This window comes from Zophobas morio, unplaced genomic scaffold (assembly GCF_036711695.1).
Source record: "Zophobas morio isolate AGI-343-1 ecotype UQ-CSIRO unplaced genomic scaffold, CSIRO_AGI_Zmor_V1 ptg000024l, whole genome shotgun sequence".
Lineage (NCBI taxonomy): Eukaryota > Metazoa > Arthropoda > Insecta > Coleoptera > Tenebrionidae > Zophobas > Zophobas morio.
In genome coordinates, this window is record NW_026972129.1 from 11,023,577 (window position 1) to 11,044,702 (window position 21,126).

Consider the following 21,126-nt stretch of genomic DNA (forward strand, 5'->3'; position numbering starts at 1 on the left):
GGGGCAAGTTTGTCGACAGAGGGGGCTTCATGTAAATATGTATATATATTTTAATAATACACTCAGATAACTACTTTTTTACATTTGAAAGAGCATTAAAATAATTGTAAATGTCGATTTTTACGCTATTAAATTGATCTATTCTGGTTAAAACAGAGAATGTAGATTCACAAACAGCTGTACTGCATTCAAAAATTCGTACAGTGGCCAATAACACTAATAAGTAACAATCAATTTGTTTGAGTTTATTTTTTTGCATGTTTAGTAGTAGGCTATGGAATAAAATGTGACCTGACAGTTCATTTTTTTTATACGGTCAACATCAACGTTAGGGGGATATTGCCAAATAACATACTCTGTAAGAAAATAAAGGGCGGGCGGGTGGGGCTAGTAAAGTTGCTTAGACAATCGGCATTATACATATTGAAATTTTAGTACTAACTAATTTGAAATTTATAATGTGTAAGTCTTCCAGGGGGGGCAACCACAACTGCTAGGGGGGGCTCAGCCCCATCTTGCCCCCCCGTAGCTACGGGGCTGGTTGGAAGTATTATCCATTCGCGATCATTATATAGTAAAGTAGGCTCTGATATTTTTTTCTTTAAGTTGGATAAACTGATTTGATGATTTAGTTTTTTGTCTGTCAGTAGTCTGATTGACATTTGCTTTGAGCTGGATTGCCACTTTTCTACTTCATTTATTAGATCAGAATTATTAGACCCAATTTTTTAATCAAACAAACAAATGTTTTAATTTTGTCAGCATAGATAATTTATCATTGTGACAGATTCACAGATCATTGCGACATTATTTAAAAATTTAAAAAGAGAATTTAAAAACACCACTATCTGGCAAGCGAAAACTAACGGATTTATTTACAAATTATATGTTTCGGAAAGACCTGCAACAACAAATTTGGCAACTTCATGAAAAAAAACGAATATTTCACTGTAGATACTCTTTTGGCATATTCTAGGGAACAGTTGGAATTTAAAGGGGGGCGAACCACATTATACAAAATTCTTAAGTCAATGGGTTATAAACATAGGGAAGTAATGGTCGCAAAATTCTATGTGAACAAAAACATGTCGTTGCAGCCAAAATTACTTTTTTGAGAACATATTTACAGTTTCTAAATTCTTGTGAAAATTTGACTTTCGTGTATTTGGATGAAACATGGATCTATCAAAATGGGTCGTCCATTCGTCGCTGGGTGCACGATACTGATCTAAAAAGCAATCCTACCAAAATTAAAAGTGAACGATCAAGGTTTACTATTCTCCACGCGGGTTGTTCAACGCGGTTCTTGGATGGTTGTAACATTTTTTTAAATTAAAAAAATAACGATAGAGACTATCATAATAAAACGATGGACGGGACAACTTTTCAAAATTGGGTGGTTAATCAGCTCATTCCTGCTTTGGCAAAGTTGAACCAAAAATGTGTGGTGGTTTTAGACAATGCACCGTATCATTCGGTTCAGTTAGATAAACCACCCACTTTTTCTAGTAAAAAATGTGAAATGCAGGAATGGCTCTTTAAACATAGTGTTGAATCTGACAAAAAATTTTCGAAGAAACAGTTCTGGGATTTAATCAAACCCTTCAGAAACAATAGAAAAAAAAAAGATATTTGGTAGACGAGACATTCAGAGAAAGTGGCCATGAAGTTCTTAGATTACCTCCGTACCATTGTCAATATAATCCAATTGAAATGGCGTGGGGATTTTGTAAGAACTATTACAACAAGAACATAAATTCTCAACCTTCATTAAAAAATAGGGTGGAGAATTTATGGTTTGAGGCGATTTCTAAATGTACTCCAAGCATGTGGCAAAATTTTTGTAAACATTGTGAAAAACTTATTTTGGCAGATTGGGAAAAAAATATGGGAAATCTTTCGTACGCGTCTATACCTCCTTTCATTATTTCGCTAGGTGAATCTGATTCAGAATCCAAATAAGAAAATGACGGTGATGATACAGATTGTCATAGCGAAATAATGGAAATGGAGTGAATTGTAGCTTGTCGGGGGGTGATATTTTTACGCATCTTTCGTTCTAAATTTACCAAGGTAGTATGTGAAAAACTACCTGACGTACAACAAAATAAGTATAATTTTAGTTAGATCATCCACGTTGTTACTTTGCACCAAATTTTAAGCATTTTCATTTTTTTTTTTTTTGTAGCTCTTCATGGACCTGGAGAAGGCGTATAGTAAGCATTAGTAATAGCTATATAGATAAATCATTCAATTTAAGTCCGGAAAAATGTTTTAGAAGAGCTAAACCCATCAAAGCACTAGAGCAAGGTTGTTGTCTTTTACCAACCCTTTTAGTAATCTTAGAAAAGTGAAAAAAGAAGTTGGAAGATATGGAAATAGGCTGTTCACGAAGGTCGAAATTTCCATTTCTAAGAAGAGTGGGCGAGCAGAACGAACTGATGATTGAGAATTAAAGATGAGATGCTAAATGTGGCATGCGACAATAGTCGTACGTAGAACCCCCATTCATATAAAAACAATGTTTAAGTGCAATTTTAGTGTTTGTTCCTTACATATGAAATAAACACTTACAAAAAGCCGAATAACTGTTTTAAATAGCCTAAAGTTTTATGCTTTCTAAGAAATGGATACCGTTAACTTGGTCATTGCTATACTGAAAACTGAAAGTATCGGCAACAGTGTTTATATTTCTGGCATATTTTTTAACCTTTAATTTAATAAAATATAACCTAACGAAAAAAGTTCAGGGAATTTTTATTCTTCTGCATCGACTACCAACAAACTCAGTAGATTTTCATGGCCAACCCTACTATATAAAGATCGTGAACGGATAATAGATGCTAGATAAAATGCGACTTACTTGCAATTAACAATCCAAAACTTATTGTGGAAAATAGTGATCATCGCATTAAGCATAAACAAGTCGGTCGAAGGTTATTTCGATAGGATTTTTCTTGCACCTGTAATACAATAAAACCTATCCAACTTTTTCGAAAAATTAGAGAATTTGATTCTGCGAATTTTATTGTTATGAGAACCTCTATAAGTTAAAATAATAAAGATATGTATGTAATGTTGAAGTAAATGGAAAGAAGCGCGCTACGCGTATGTTTCAGAGGACTTTCTTGGTTACAAAATTTTGTGATGACGTCATCACTATTTTTTAGCAAGGACACATCAATTTCGATAGATGTAGTGTGTAATACTAATAACAACAGTCTTATATTCTCATCATATTTTGCACAATTTAAATAGGATTTATTTGGCAAAATTTTAAGATGACGTCATCAAATATATTTTGATTAAAATTTTACCATGCTTACGACAACTTTAAAACGTCTGCAAGATTTCAAACCATTCGGTTTTGCGGATTCAAAATTAAAGTGCAGAATGTTGTTATACAATTGTGATTTTTTCCTGGGAAAAACTCAATACAAATTCATAAATTGCACGTGTCGCAATAAGTTATTTTAAATTTATAAATTTAAAACCCTTTTACTACATACAATTTCAAGGTCACGCCATCACAGTGTTGGTGTCAATGATTAGCAAAAATTTGGCTAGCATTTGACATAACCATCTGCATAATATTCCTAAAAACATACAAAATTTGACAACAATTAGTCCAGTAGTTTCGGAGATTACGTGTCTAATAAAAATCGACATAGACGCTCTAGGGGTCATGAAATGTCGAGAAACTATGTAACTGGCTATTCGCCCGATAGACTCTATTACTATACATATTATACTTCCTGGGCTTACGCTCGAGAAATAAAAACAAACGTGATCACTGATCAATCATTACGATTGGGAAAGTGTAGATTAAAATCTGCAGGAAAGATAATAAATTTTATAATTTATATCAGTGTTATTTGTCAGAAAAGTGGGCGAGGTTGATAGTGATTAGATTGTTTCGCCAAATGTATTATCGTTATTGTCATTACTAACTACAGGAAATACAAAATTTAAAATTTTAGGCGTGACAGAGTTTCTATTAGAAATACATCATATAATGTAATAACTGCAGACATTGCTATCGGATATTATTTTGAAATTAAAAAAAAGTTTCACGAAGAAATGACCGTCAAACTTCGTGACTGCTATGTAGATCAGCTGTTATTATTATTATTATTATTAATTTTTATCATCATATATCTTTCTCGAGACAACTTGGTGACGTATTTAATAAAATCTTCAACATTGTAAATACGAGTATAACATTTTGTATATCAGGTGTATCTTAACTGTTTTTTTTTGAACAACACAACTGATATATACTTAGCTAGCCGTCTTTACATAATTTGGGAGACAGTTAATAGTATATTGTGTCTAAAGTTGCATCTTTTATTACACGCAAGTGTTGCAAGTTGTTGCCTGTCATTATGCAGTTATCAATTTTTGTATATGTATATGAAAAGAAATTGATCACTTAGAACACCGAAATTTTAAAAATAGAGATTAAAATGAGGTTGTATTGTTGACACGCAGCAAAGGACTCATGCACCCTACGGGCAATTTGACCGGCCGGTCCTTTCGTCGGCCGGTTAAAAAACCGCCGACCCTTATTTTACATATACTTATGTACTATGTAGTATGTTTAAAATAGATTGTGGACAGAATCAAACACTACATGAAACGGCTTATCAACAATTTATAATCTATAATTTAAATATTCTTGGAAAAAAAATGTAAAAAACGTTTTTTTTCCTGCACGAAAAATCGAAAGAAAAAAATCGTTTGAACATATGCACATAAGAGTCCCTAAAAAATTAAATTAAATACTAACAAAATATGTAGCAAGACGTGAAAACAATTGGTACCCAAAAATAAGACAATATTACCGGTCAAAATAGCCTTCATAAAAGATAAAAAATATAAAGAAAACAATACCCAATTTAAAATGAATGCAAAATTCTAACCTTTAGGCTTCTTCATCTGCTACAATTTAGCGAATCCCCTCATCTTCATTTATTACGAACCCATTGAAACAAAAAACACATGAAATTTTTGTGTACACGAAGAAAACTATCATAGAAATTAACATCAACTTTGTAGATACTAATTTTTAGTGACGGTGAAATTCAACATTACACAGGTTTAATAAATAGATAAGATTTAAAAAATAATAATTAGAAAAAGTTTTGAAATCACAATATAAATTCTATGCAAAATTTTACAGTTACAACACGCCATTCTCGGTGAAGATGAACAGAAAAAAAATTATACAACAAAAATAAAATACACCCAAAAAAGTGTTTCGGAGAATATTTGCCTAAAAATTCGCTAATAAACAGAAATGAAAGTTTAATAAACACAACCCTGCTACAGTATGTTTGGAAATTAAGAATATTCTAAAAAAGTCTAAAAAAGTATATCTAATTTAACCGAAATTTCAGGAAACACTTCCCAATAAACTTAAATACTGAAGATTACTGACTGTTTTCAATTAAAATGATTGTCTGAAACGTTTTGCTGATTTATAGTGAACTTCTTTTAGTTGTAGTTAAATTTGTCCCAAGTGCAAAAATGTTTTCAAAACAATTCTGAAACTTAAATGTTTCACAAAACAATAACGATAATGGCAATAAATAATATTACTAAAACGTAAAGACGGTCAGTAATGAGACAAAAATCAAACTTGAATTTAATTTTTAAATAATTAACACTGATTAAAGCCTATTAGATATTCCAGCTGAAAAGGCCAGTTTTAAAGAATAAATATCTGAGTTTTTGTTGAAACAATCAAATTTATTAAGTCGTAAGTAACGATTTGAACAATAAAGCTACTTCTCGCTTAACATCCGTATTTTTACATCAATTTAGAATAAAACAACTAAAGAAATACGGCACAATACATTGAATAATAGACCGATATATAAAGCCTAATAGCAACACTTACCCTTTAAATCCTGATTTCCTTTTCTTCCGCTCCGATTCTTACAAACTTCTTCCTCCATGGGTACATCACAACCACAACACTTATCTTTCACTTTAAGCCCGAAACCCAATTATTTTTAATAAAAATAAACCACTTAAACAAACTAATTTACACACCGTATATGCCGCCCTCAATAAAGTCAAAACCGACAGAACTCCTTTGCTCGCGTAACGCGGAAAATGAACAAAAAATTCTGGCCGATACGATAGCAGACATTTTTGCAGAGTTTTTATTTATCGACGCATCGCACACTAAATGAATCTTAATTAAAATACTGCAACATTATTCATTAGCAGAACATAATTTCGCGCTGATGTGTGGATAAATAAAAAATTATGAATGTTTCGCCAAAAACAAATTAGAAAACTTGATTAAATATGTCTTTCGAAAATATTTTATTTGTCGGCAGTTAATGACACAACACAGAATTCAAATTTCATCGTTCTTGCCAAAATACTTATGTAAAATAGATTCATACGTGGTGTATGTACCAACGGTCGAAGGGTGGAAAATTAAACATTCGCTCTAGACTACAAAAAAATTTCTTCAACGCAATTCAACCGACCTAAAAGTATTTTCAAACATACATATAGAGGGTTCCGTTTAACTTATACATACAAACAAAGCTGTATGTTGATTTTCGGAGTGCAAATTAGAGAAGTACCTATTGTAATAGAATCCATTTGGCTACTTTCATGTTTTACCGATGTTTCATAATCATAACCCCCTGAGGAAGTTTATTTCGGCAGAACTTACAAATCTCGACTCTTTGAAAGATTATGAAATTTGATTTTGCGATTTTTTATTTATGATAAGCTCTATAAAGTAAAATAACGCGTAAATAACATCCCCTGCAGCCTCCGCGCCATAGGGACACAAATTGCAAGGTACCCACAAGTGGGATTGATAGAAAATATATTTAAACCAGATCACTAAAGGGAAAATGAACTCTTAGTAATTACATGGTTAACTTCGAGTATTTATGTTTATACTTCGACTATAATCACGTACAAGTGTCAGCGATCGCATAAAAGAAAATCAAACTTGATTGATTTTGTCTCCTTAAACCAGAGGAGTTGACTGATTAATCCAGCAAAACTTATTATGGGTGAGGAACAGTTATTATAAGAAAAATTATTTGCAGTGTGACATTACTGTAATTTTCGAACAAATGGGGTGAACTGTTCTTGATTTGATCAAAAAAAGATGTAACGAGGATGAGAATGAAATTCGAACTCACTCCTGGCATCGCAACCCATAATAGTGCAAAAAAAACTAGATAATTGAGGTATTCTTTGAAATGTTTTGCTCATCAAATATCTACCTTAAAAATGCAGTACTGCATGAAATAACATCAAAATACTGTTTTTATATGCATCCAGATGGCTAATACGCAGAGTTAACTAGCGGCATCCTTGATAAGATACGCAACTTTCAAATATAAATCCATCTCGATAAGCTAGCTTAGTGTAATTAAGCAATTACAAAATTTTATATTTCAAACATGGTGATAAGTATAAATAGGATGATGCGAATATCCCTACTTTTAAACGAAACTTCACCCTTAACTAGACATTATCTAATTTGTTAGTGAAAAAAGTGTTTAACACAATCTGTTGTGGGTTGTTATAGTGTTGTCTTAATAATAATTAATATGGCTAGTTCCACAAAACCTATTGTTGTAGAAGAAGTGAGTTATATAAATATTAAATAATTATTATGAATATAATATGATTAGGTATATTATAGGATTTAAATTTACTTCAAATTTTTCAAAACCTCCAGTTAAACGTATTTTCATTTCCGACAATCTATTTACTAAACAGGACGAATTCTTCTTTTTGCCCGACCTATCCACATTGCCCGTCCGTACCCTACCGTTTTTTTTACAACACATATTTTTTTTTTAAGAAACTACGTACCTACTTACTTACCTAGTTTTGCACGACTTAACTACCCGGAAACGGATGCCTCTTTGGCTTCTTTAGTTAAACGTCGTTTTCTTACTTTTCAATATTCTTAAGCTGTTGTTAATTGTTAAAAAATAGTGCCTCCGAAGGAACGAACTCCTTTTATGTTACAGTGTATGTGACAGACGTATTTAACCAGAATTATTTTAATAAAAATTAAAATAGACACAAAATTTGTGTTGTTGTTTACTGAAGACTAAATGCTCAAACTCTGCCTGTTGTGCCTTTAGAATCGGATTAGTTAAGAATGTGTAAGTTATATACAAGATAATATGTAACATCATGTATCATACAATACAATTATTATTTTTCTTCATGAATGTTTTGAAAAAAAAAAGTTCGTATTTTATTTATATAAAAAGTATTTTAGTTTTCAGAGTGTACGATTTTGTATTGATATATGAATAAGTTGTATGTTGTGTTTGATTGTTAAATAAGAGCAGCGGAATGCGAGATAAATATTTGGTGTTTATTATCGGAAGGATACAGATCAACTCCCCGTTTCAAAGCCGGTGGTGGCCCGACCGAGCCCGTGAAGGCGGAGGGGGTAAAAACAGGCACCCCCGGGTCATTGGCTCTCACATAACCCCCCACCTTGAAACAATAGAAGTGTTTCGAAATACAGAATATATGCATATAATATTTTACACAGATCATACAGATAAACAAAAGTGCAAAAAAGCAAGCAAATTATAGACACAAGTAGAAATGAATAGGAATGTCCAGATTTCTGGAATATAGATCATGGATTGATTAATATTAATCAATTGGCAACGCACACACTTTCGTAATTGCACGTTTAACTACACCACCTTTATGCCGCACTGACACTACACGCACCAGGCCGTCGTTTCCAGGATGTAATTGAGTAATACGCCCCAGCGGCCACTGTAACGGCGGTAGATTGTCGTCCTTTAGTATCACCAATGTACCAACTTCCGGAACTTTGGCGGATGTGTGCTGCCACTTGGCCCTGCTCTGCATCGTAGTCAAATACTCCTTTGACCAACGTCTCCAGAAATGCTGGCGGCAGGCCTCAATCAGCTGCCAGCGAGACAGCCTATTGGACGAAATGGCGGTGTGATCCTTTTCTACGGGGGCGGTTAGCGGATGCCCGATTAAAAAATGGCCAGGCGTAAGGGCCGAGAGATCATTCGGATCGTTCGATAATGGCGTCAAGGGGCGTGAGTTTAGTACCGCTTCAATTCTGACCAACAGCGTGTACATCTCCTCATACGTAAGGTGATTTTCGCCGATTACGCGCTTAATGTGATTTTTCACTGATTTAATACCAGCCTCCCAGATACCACCAAAGTTTGGGGCTCGAGGAGGAATAAATTTCCACATGATATTTTCGTTTGCCAGTTTATTTTTAAAAATCTCGCTTTTAAATAATTGTTGAAGCTCTTTTCTCGCGCCTACAAAGTTAGTGGCATTGTCACTAAGAACGAAAGAGACATTTCCGCGGCGCGAAATTAATCGTTTCAGGGCACTAAGAAATGAGTCGGATGTCAGGTCGCCTACCAGTTCGAGATGTACTGCCTTTGTACTTAAACAAATAAAAAGGCAAATATAGGACTTAGTGGTTCTTTTCCTTTTTCCGCGGCCTTCTTTAATTAATAAAGGACCACCGAAATCAACCCCCACCTTGGAAAAGGGACGTGAGGGCATTATCCGCTCTTCGGGAAGATTTCCCATAATTTGACTGTAAGGTTTTGGATTGGTCCTATAACATTTTAAGCATTTACCAATTACCTTGCGAACTTGACGCCTGCCAGAAATCGGCCAATATTTTAAGCGCATTTGCGCAAGAGTACCTAATTGCCCCGCATGTAGTAGGCTTTGGTGTATATCTTGTATTATTAATTCGGTTATGTAATGTTTGGGCAACAAGATGGGAAATTTTTTATCAATTGGTAAAGTTTTGACATTGCTTAGTCTACCCCCCACCCTGAGCAAATCATTAGCATCTAGAAACGGATTAAGTTGTAAAATACTACTGTTACCAAGTTTTTTACTGTGAGACAACTGATGAATTTCGGAGGAGAATGCCTCCTTTTGAACTAATCGGATTATCGTAATTTCCGAATGTTTCAATTCTTGCGTTGTTAAACTGCCCCTGATTTCCGGTTGTTTTTTGGCTCTATTCCGTAGGTTTTTCATAACGCGCAGCCAACACGCAATTGCAACTTTTAATTTGCCAAAGGTTGAGTATAGGTCAAAGATAACATTTTTAAAAGAATTGGTTTGTAGATGCACTGCAGTTGAAACAAAGCGTTTTTCTAACAGTAAACCTTCGCCAGAGGAGTCGCACTTGTCTACATTAGAGGCATTAACAATCGGAATTTCCATTTTATGCAGCCAAGCTGGACCATTAAACCACAGTGTATTTGTCGATAATTCCCTAGGAGAGGCACCACGAGTTATTATGTCGGCCGGGTTCTCGCTGCTTTTCACATGGTTCCAGTGACAATTATTAGTTAACTGCTGTATTTCAGAAACGCGATTAGCGACAAAGGTTTTCCAATTACCTGGATCAGCTGCTAACCACGATAAAACGATCTGAGAATCCGTCCAACAGAAACACTGCTCAGGTAAAATGTTAATCGTTTTAGTGACCTTTACAAGCAAGTGGGCTAACAAAAGCGCACCACATAATTCAAGTCTGGGCAAAGAGATGGTTTTTAATGGCGCCACGCGAGATTTGGCGCATAACAAATTGACGTGTATATTTAATTGGGAATCAATGGACCTAACAAAGATTGCTGCACCGTAAGCCTGTTCAGAACTATCGCAGAATCCATGGATTTCTATTTTGATAGCATCACGACAAATTACTGTTCTAGGAAACTGAAGTTTATTTAGATAAGGCAAGCCGCGTAAGAAGGAAGTCCATGCTTTTTTAAGATTATCGGGAATTTCGTCATCCCAGTTAATTTTCAACGACCACAACCGTTGCATTATTATTTTTGCCATTGTTACCACAGGATTAACTAAACCGAGGGGGTCGAATAATTGAGCAATGGCGCTAAGTATAGTACGTTTGGTGGGCTTGACGTTAACAAAGTTAAAATGTGTGTATGAAAGATTATCAGATTCGTTGTCCCAGCGAATACCCAGAGTTTTCTTTTCAAGCTGTTTGTCCGTTATTATGCACTCATTGGAAGTAAGCTCATCTTTTAACACATCAGCACAATTAGATGACCACTTACTTAGAGAAAATCCCCCCTTCCCGAGAACTGTCTTTAATTCGTCCTTAATCCGCGCTAATTCGGGTATGGTATTTGCGCCAAACAATATGTCGTCCACATAAAAACACTTCATGATGACGTCGTGTGCTAATGGATAATTATCCTTTAGATCTGCGCCCAATTGTTGTAGACATTTAATGGCTTGGTAAGAAGAGGAAGTCAGGCCGTAAGTGATGGTTTTAAGTTGGTATGTATTTACGGGTAAATCGGGAGATTCTCGCCATAAGATTTGTTGAAATACACGGTCATCAGGATGCACCCAAATGCACCTGTACATCTTGGATATGTCCGCAGTTATTACGAATTGAGGCAGTCTAAATTGAATAATGATCGTAAGAAGATCAGGCTGCAAAACGGGTCCTGCTAATAAATTGTCGTTTAAACTAAGATTGTTTGAGCTTTTTGCCGATCCGTCAAAAACAACGCGTAGTCTGGTTGAAGAACTATTTTCATTTATGACCCCACTATGGGGCAGGTAATAAGAATGTTTCGAAACGTCGGCAGGTACTGGCTCCATGTGACCTAATTCCAAGTACTCGCGCATAAAGGCCAAATAACCCGCTCTTAATTTATGGTCTCGGGAGAGTTTCCGTTCAAGAGACAACAACCGTTTCATGGCTACATCACGGGAATTTCCCAATTTTGGAATTTGCCCGACAAACGGAAGTCGTACAACAAAGCGACCGTCTTTAGATCGGCTGGTAGTGTCATAAAAGTGGGCTTCGCAAAGGTCTTTGGAAGAATGTTTATTGATGGAAGGGACAATTACCTCGGGTTCAACGTTCTCTATTTCCCAAAACCTGGTAACAGCTGATTCCAAACTTATTTTGTAGCAGTGCAAGGGTTTATTATTAAAATTCGGAATTTTACCTGAGATAATCCATCCCAAGACACTATTTTGTAGAACAGGCTGATTTTTACCGAGTTTTATATTTCCGGAAGTAAGCAGGTTTAAAAATAATTCGGCCCCAATTAATATATCCACGGGAGATGAAACATTAAAAGTCGGATCCGCTAAGTCTAAATTATTGGGTAAATGGATAGTATTTATATCGAACGTATAAGAAGGCAAGTTTTCGGTAATTTTGGGAATAACCAAACATTTAATATTGTAAATAAAATCAGTTGATCTACTTCTGATCTCAACTTCAGCAGACTTAGTCAATCTTGATTGGCTATTTATTCCTAGGATCGACACATTTGAATTTTGAAATTTCAAATTTAACTGTTTACATAAATTTTCCGTTATGAAGTGAGATTGACTCCCAATGTCTAATAATGCGCGACATTCTTTTATTTTACCTGTGGGACCCTTAACCAATATTACTGCTGTTGATAAAAGTATGTTGTTTGAGACCGCTAAATTACAATGAGATGTCCCCTCTCCAGGATCCGTGATATCATTAACTAATTGATCAGTAATCGCATTGGAACTAGCCTTTACATCAATATGTAAAAGAGTGTGATGTTTTTTGTTGCACTGTTTGCAGCCAAATATAGTGCAATCTTTCGTAAAATGGTTTTGTCTAAAACAATTACTGCAACGATTCAATGATTTTATGTGTTGCAGTCTTTCCTGGGGGGTTAACTTTAAAAAATCAGCACAATTAAAAATATTATGATTTTTTTCGCATATAAAACATGAAGCTAACTTTTTGTTACTTTGAGCCTTATAATATGAAGTATGGAACACACGTTTTCTAAGCGGCGTATTAATGTTACATTTTTGAGGAGGGAGAGATTTTGTTTCTTTATTAATTTTATGGATGCTTATCGATTCTAAGGTTTTGCATCGCCTTTCTAAAAATGAAATTAAATCTGTATGGGACGGAATGTTATTGGGTTCAAGTGACTCTTCCCATGTGGAACTAGAAAAATGGTCCAATTTTGAAACTACAATGTATAGTGAACCAAGACCTATAAGGTTATATGGCCATCATAAAAGTAGTTGACCGCAAATAAATACCCCCTTTGTGTGGTTCGCACTAAGCTTACCGGTTGGCAATAAATCATCTTCTAAACATTTCTTGCTCCTATTTAACAGGGCCGGCTTTCAAAGCGAGTGATTATTTCGGAACCCTCAGCGGCTGCAGGTAGTAAAGAAATAGTGGAGTTGTGGATTTTCATATTTAGAGTAAGGCGGCCCTGAACGAACCCACCAGAGCCGGTCGAGTTGCAGTGGACACGTTATTTACGACCCTAAAACCTTTTCTATTGTAGACAACTTAACTTCGACACAATGGGATGATTTTATGATGGCCATATAACCTTATAACTCTTGGTTCACTATAAATGATAAGATCGCTCCATTGATCGACAGGGCGATCCAACGCTTTCAGGGTATTTAAATTAATACTTAGTGTATCTAAAAAGTCCCGCAAGGATTTACAGTCCGATTTATTAACAAAAGGCAAACTGAAGATATTTTTTAAATGATTGTTAATGATGAAGCGCTTGTTTTCGTATCTGTCTTTCAATAATTTAACCGCAATTGCATAATTTGTGTTGTCGGCCTTTAGCGACTCCAGAGTTTTCTTGGGTTCATCTTCCAAGCATGATTTTAAATAATGTAATTTTTGAGAGTTGGATAATGACTCATTACTGCCAACTAAACTAGAAAAAGTATCAAAAAATGATGCCCATTCGGTATAATCCCCATTGAACTTAGGTAATTCAATAGTTGGCAATTTTACGTTAAGATTTTGATTTGAATGCGATGTGGTTGATGAACTACTAGATGATTGAGATGAGGCCTTTGTCACCAAATCATCATATACGCCAAGCACCTCAAATATTTGATTCAGTACATCCCTAAACTTATATTCGACCCGTTCATCAGACTCGTTTTCATCTTCTGAAGTTATTATTATAGAATTGGCACCATAGTGCAAACTGATATTTTCCATTTCCGATTTTAATTGTTCAACGTCCTGTAGGCGACGCTTTAATTGTCCAACCTTTGAATGATTAGTTTCGTCATCAACGAAAATCTCATGTGTGTTTAATTTATCAAGAAGAATTATGAATTTATTGATTGTTTGGTCCTGGCTTTTCGTCATCTTACGTACAAGAAATGCACAACGATATTATAAGAATTGGAGCTTACCTTGATGTCCCCAGAATTGTAGACGACGAATCACAGAAAAATCTGTGTATGACGGTTGACCAATATTTCCGATTTGAATAACTTTGTGTCGAAATAGGGCGCACTGCACTATTATATAACACTCGCGGCCGCTGATCCGGCTCGAAGGACCATGTACGATTTTGTATTGATATATGAATAAGTTGTATGTTGTGTTTGATTGTTAAATAAGAGCAGCGGAATGCGAGATAAATATTTGGTGTTTATTATCGGAAGGATACAGATCAACTCCCCGTTTCAAAGCCGGTGGTGGCCCGACCGAGCCCGTGAAGGCGGAGGGGGTAAAAACAGGCACCCCCGGGTCATTGGCTCTCACACAGAGAGATTTACTAAATTGATGAGGGGCAAAATTGTAGATTATTATTCTCTGAAATTATGAATGGTGATATTAGTTCAAAGCCTGTACATCTGACTTACGAAAGTTTGAATTTTTGGAATATCTCACACAACGTACATTAAGAAAAACAGAAAACGTAAGACATTTAAATACCATTAATATTAGTACTATTTAGTCATATTGTTGTTAAAAATGTAGATTAAAATAAAATTTCAAATAGATTCCGCAGTATGATGTGATATATAACAGAAAACTGATTTAAAAAAATGATTTAAAAAAAACTGATTTACAACTAATAAGTACTTAATAAACACCGAAAGACGTGAACTGACAACGTAACATCAGAAACACTTCATGATTGGTATGTCTGCTTTTTTGAGAATTCTAGATGCTTTGAAGTGGTATTACAATGTCACCGCTAAATCTCTCATCTACAAGTAAAATGAGTTGCTTATAGAACTTAATAATACACAGTATTACACACCCAATTGAAAATTAGTGCTCATTCACAATGGGCATAAAGCATAAGGATGTCATAAGCATTAATGCATAAAAATTTATGTTTAGTGCTCTATGCTTGTGTTCGTTCACAATGAGCTAGCATAGGTGCTCATTCACAATGGACATAAAGCACAAGGATATGCTCATTGTTTATTTACAAGCATAGAGCACTAAACATAAATTTTTATGCATTAATGCTTATGACATTCTTATGCTTTATGCCCATTGTGAATGAGTACTTAGATTTAAGATTGAATTATATGTGTTTTCAAGTTTTAGGGTTTTTATTTTTCATAATTACAAAAGTCATCTCTCGCTTTGAGTCATCTTTTGAAATTAAGTTAGATACTAGTGCTTTCTGTGAGTTTAATTGGCTAATTTCGAGCTGGAAGTGTATGCAAAAGCTGTTTTTGACGTTCGTAATATGGGTAGGGTAACCTAGGTTCGTTCTATTAGGTTTTAACATTTTTTGTAGTTATAACTTGTTCGTACTCAGAGGTTTTTTCTGCTTTTACTTGTGATTTTTCTGCACTTTTTTTGCTGAAGTCCCTAACTGAACGATAAACAAGTGTTCACCTCTAGGAAGGCGATGTAGGCAGGTTGCGCGATGTTTGTTAGTTCGTTTATCATAATCTTGTTTAAGGCAGGTTATTAAATGCCGCAAATGTTATCGCCCAATTTCTCGGTATGAGCTTTAATTATATCGCTTACATCAAAAGTTATCACTCGAAATATTATTTACCGTGTGCAGGTTTGGATAATGAGTCATTCGACAAATTAAAACAGGAGGAATTTTCATTGTGGAGTCAATGTTAAAACATTTTCCTTGCCTGGAAAGCAGGTTGTTAATATTTCTGCTATAAAATGTGCATTTAGTTGAAAATATTGTCAGAACTCACGCCAAAGCTCTAGCTGATCATGTAGGAGAACTAAATGCAGAAAGCTTAAAAAAAATATTTTCAAAAAGGAATTTCAAGACGAAATATACGCTAACACATCATATGCATAGACTGGAGTTCGACAAAATTGATCATGCAATTATTTTAAATAAACTTAGCTTCTTCGGGTTTAACATAATTGAATGTGAAAAGCTTTTATTTGCGGACAACTTAAAACTACTATTCCTATTCCTCAAGATTGGAATATTGTAATTTAATATGGTTTCCTGTTACTTTTGTTACACGACTAGATTGGTAAATGTTGAGAGACAATTTCTTAAGCTTTTATATTTCAGAATATTGGTGTTTATACCAACACGAGTTGTAATCACAATCCTCCAGTCCTGAATGTCACGTTTCGGCTGAAACTACTCTAATAAAAGTTCTGTACTTAATATTTCTGACAAAATTGGTTGTGGTCATTTGTCTTATTTTGGTTCCTCGGTTAAAATTAAGATAAATTTTAAAATTCTATTTACGCAAATCTAAAACAAATATGCGTTTTAAATCTCCCATATATAAGGTATTTCAATTCTGTATCTCACATATGTGTAATACTGTTACGTTGATCGGTGAATTAAAATCGGCGTGGTTAAACTCAACAATTTATTTCTTAATTACTCGAATTTACAAGACTGATTACCTACACAGCGATTATGTACAAAATAATCCCGGCGCAACTGAATTCGTTCACTGGACTCTTCGCTGACAGACTCAACTGAATAACCTCGTTCCATTTAAACCCATATTCCCTTCTCGATGTTTCGCAATCGAGGTCTTTCTGGAATCCATCGCGACGTCCGCTTCCAGACCTTCCTTTCGCGAACGCCGCAATCGAGACTTCCAGTAACCCGCCCCAGGCTTGTCTTTATGCGAACGCTGCCCGGGTGACGTCATCGACGATGAGTCATTATCGCCGTAAATACTAGAACCCATAGGCGTCGTACCGGGGCGGCGTATGGGTTTCTTTCGTACCAATACAAATTAGGCGTCAGTCCGTGAACTTATGTGTGCGTTTAAATCGATCTATGTTATGTAGCAGTGCTCAAATAAGGTATGCAATGTTTTTAGTGTTTGTTTTGTAATTAAATTAGGCAAAATCTGTAGAGCAATAAATGCCTTATTATTATTATTATTATTTTTTTGAATGTGTACATAAAACGTTTCTACCAAATGCATAATTTACAAACACATAATTTTTTACAAATTGTAAAAATTCTAAATTATTACATTCCTTTCTAGGTAACTACTTTTAGAAGAAGCCAAGTTCCTCTTGAAGTTTGCATCTTGCTTGAAATTCCTCAAAGACGAAAAACCACCGATGTCGCATTTCTTGTGTTGTTTGGAATTAGCGTTGTTGTTTTGGTAACTTTACTTATTATTACAAATTACCATATGATCGAATAAAAAGTCGTGTAGCAAAGTCATTAAAATCTACGTATCTCCCTGAAGATTGGCAAAAATATTACAGCTTATGAGATTTTAAAATAGTCGAAAGGTCGCCGTCACCGCTTCTAGACTTGTTCTGGAGCACCCACACATACTAGAAAACCTATAGCCGTTTATTTCGGTACAGTATTATGTTGTTTTCCTCACAGCAATCCATGCTAAATATGATTTTCGTGGGTGGGTCAATAACTGTGCATAATAATTCAATCTTTTGTCGCCAGATAATTGGATGAAAGATCCTAGTCTCGTTTTTTGAGCTAATGTAGGACTTTATAGCTAAAACTTGGAATAACCCCACACTCCCCTAGTCATTTATTGGCAACAGAAATAATAAAATCGCATCTGTAATGTTTAAAATTCATAATTTTTAATAATGGTTCTAATTTAATACATGTATTTAATTTTCGTTTTATTCTAATTTAATAGTTTCAATTCTAGCTATCGCTAATGATCTATGCTCTATGTAATTCAAATATGGACAGATTTATACACGGTTACGACAAATGTGGGAATTTATGTGGGTCAAAAAATGAAAAAGTAGATGGAATTTCTTGTTCAGGGCAAGACATGACCAATAAACCGTAAGTAATGTTAATAAGAAATTTAAATTTCACACATTATTACTTAAATCTTTCGCGGTAAAAAAAGCTATTGCCCGGTGGAATTTCAAATCTAACAGGATTTAATTTAATTTATTTAGAATTGCTAGTGAAATAACATTTTTGTAAGATTATTATATTTTTTAGACTCTTGCTATATGAAAGGACACTCGTCTATGACTCTTATTATGACCGAAACGAATATGTGTATAAACCTGACAGATGTGTGGACAAATGTAACAACAGGTAAGAAACAAATTTTCCAAAAAAACCATTCGTTTTTAATACAAAATAATATCAGAAGTAATGTTCATTTTTTTTTTAATTAGTGGATTGTGTGAATTGTGTAAAAAAAACCCAAAAAATTAAAAATGTGTTTTGGTAGAAAGTTCTTGCATACATAAAAATGGTTTTTCGTTCAGACCATATTTTCATTGTCACAGTTGTCAAACATGAACATGACATGAAGAACAAAGTACATAAAAATGTCGGTTAAACAGAAAGAGAGAAAATAATGATTATAAATTTAAAAACAGTTGCGTTAAAACAACAATTTTGCTAGTAAAATACATATATTTCGCTTATTCTTTTATTCTGGATTTTGGATTTTTAATTTATGGGGGCTGATCGTAGCCAGCCGGCACTTAGGTCTCGCCTTTGGGCCCATTGTACCTTCCCCAAGTCCATAGGGTGTTTTCCCGCTCCTTTACTCGTCAAACCACCCAACTGCTTGAATGTACTTGAGTAATGCAGAGGGTGGAAACTCCCTGATTTTTGCCATACTAGGCCAGATGTACCCTAGTATGGATTCCCTGAAGGGAGCTGGGGCTGGACACTCGAGAAGAATGTGCCTCTTCTTCATTGCATCCACGACAAATTGGGTCTGCTACCACTGCTATCATATGTAGATGTTTGTTAAATTGGTAATGTCCTGTAAAGAATCCTACCAGTCTACGCAATTTGTCCCTTGAAAGTGAGAGATAAAATTTCGTCAACTTACGGTCTGTTGTCGCCATACAAGCTCTACTTTGTCGACAACTGCTCAACGTCGTCCATATTTGCTCATGGCGGCTATAGGTATATTGCTTTACGAGTTCCTTAGAGAGGGCGACTAAAAGCGTGATTGCCGGTTCGGGTCCCCAGAAGGACATGCGCGCGACTCGCTTCGCCATCTCATCTGCCCTCTCGTTTTCTTCGTTACCACTGTGTCCTTTGATCCAACAAAGTTCTACATTGTTCCTCTGCGTTACATACCTTAACGTTTGTCTGCACTCCCAAACCAGCCCGGATCGAACCATACAGCTGTCCAGGGCTAGTAGTGCAGACTTGCTGTCAGTAAGTATGGGTATTGATTTCACGTTCAGCAACGATTCCAGCTCCCAGCATTATTCCCATCAGTTTTGTTTGTAAGACAGACGTGTGGGTGCCGAGAGGTACACTGATTTGTGTGTTGAGTTGTTCGGAGTAGATGCCGGCTCCTGAACCACTATCTGTTTTGGCACCATCGACATAGATATCGATGTCGGCTCTTCCTTCTGAATTATCATTCATTAATATTCTATATGTCTTCTCATATATTAATTTTGTGCCCATTTGGTCACAACCCATCCTTAACAAGGGTATTCTGTTGAACGCCTCCGTTAAGATTCGAGTGTGCTTCGTTGTGCGGCCTTGCTTGTTCCATACTCCTAGAGACTGAAGTCTTAGAGACGTCCTCATTGCCGCGTCCTCTATGTAAAAATTAAGAGGTGCTAAGCAAAGAAATGTCTCCAGAGCCGCTGTGGGAGTGGTTCTCATTGCTCCTGTAACACTGAGACACGCCATTCTCTGAACGTGTTCAAGTTTCAGGGCTGTTGTTTTTTGTCTGGCTCTGGGCCACGAAACTAAAGCTCCATAACACAGCATCGGTCTGAGTATTACCGTGTAGATCCAGAGGGCGATCTTGGGATTTAAACCCCATGACCTTCCCACCATCCTACGACACTGCCAAAGAGCCAAGCGTGCTTTTTCCACTTTATCATCTACATGCTTCTTCCAATTCAGTCGCCAGTCCCATACAACTCCCAGGTATTTGATTTCGTCCGAAATTTGAAGCATTGTGTTCAATATTTTTGGCATCTGTAGTGTGCCAATTTTCCTTTTCCTAGTGAACAGGATTAATTTCGTCTTCTCTCCATTAATGGAGAGGGTATGCCTGCTGCACCATTCCTCGAATATTTTTACTGCAGCTTGCATTATTTCACATGATGTATCTGCGTTTTTCCTGTTAGCAAAATGACTAGATCGTCTGCGTATGCAATTGTCTGGTAGCCAAGATCATTGAGGCGTCGTATCAGGCCGTCAACGACGGTATCCCACAGTACAGGAGAGAGAACTCCTTCCTGAGGACATCCCCTGTCTACAACAGCAGTAGTAAGGGAGAGTAATTAGTGATTTTTAATTGCTTTTTGATTGCTTTTTAATTACCCCCTTAATTACTAGCGCTTTAATTACCTGTCTATTAATTAGGACCATATTAATTACCTTAATTACTAGCGCTTTCAATTTTAATGACTGTCTTAATTACTAGCCCTTTAATTACTAGCGCTTTCACTTTAATTAATTGTCTAGTAATTACTTCCCTATTAATTACCTTTTAATGGCACCCTTAATTACTAGCGCTCTCATTTTTTTAATTACTACCTTAATTACTAGCGCTTTCACTTGTTAAGTTACCCTTATAAATTCAGCGCCGACCTCCAGGTCTTTAGTTGCTACAACACTTCAGCCTTCGAAGAAGTTTCTCCAAGTGCCCCAAGTGCTAGTTGTGTTGGTGAATATTTGTTGCTGTTCGTCGACCCTTCGAAGAAGCTTCTCCAGGTAGTCAAGTGATAGTTGTGTCAGTGAATTTTGTTACTGTTCCAAATATCGTAAGTAAAAAGTATAAAAAACATTCATACCAATTTTTTTTTTAAATACTCTTTCATTTCAGAACATGAAACGTGTGCAACCGTAC

General features: G+C 35.5%; 1 protein-coding gene and 1 long non-coding RNA gene across 2 annotated transcripts in view; both read left to right on the forward strand.

The window, feature by feature from the left end:
• The first annotated feature begins 415 nt into the window (after window positions 1-415).
• LOC135135229 (uncharacterized) lies at window positions 416-2,588 on the forward strand. The gene is made up of 2 exons (XR_010281474.1): window positions 416-2,216; window positions 2,279-2,588. It is a non-coding gene; the product is annotated as an uncharacterized LOC135135229 (long non-coding RNA).
• Window positions 2,589-7,509: 4,921 nt separating this feature from the next.
• Window positions 7,510-21,126, forward strand: part of LOC135135526 (choline transporter-like protein 1) — a 65,827-nt gene continuing 52,210 nt past the window's right edge. The window contains exons 1-4 of the mRNA XM_064064593.1: window positions 7,510-7,631; window positions 17,326-17,448; window positions 17,971-18,113; window positions 18,279-18,377. Coding sequence (XP_063920663.1) covers window positions 7,596-7,631; window positions 17,326-17,448; window positions 17,971-18,113; window positions 18,279-18,377 — 401 coding nt within the window. The 5' untranslated portion in view covers window positions 7,510-7,595. The remainder of the gene's footprint in view (window positions 7,632-17,325; window positions 17,449-17,970; window positions 18,114-18,278; window positions 18,378-21,126) is intronic.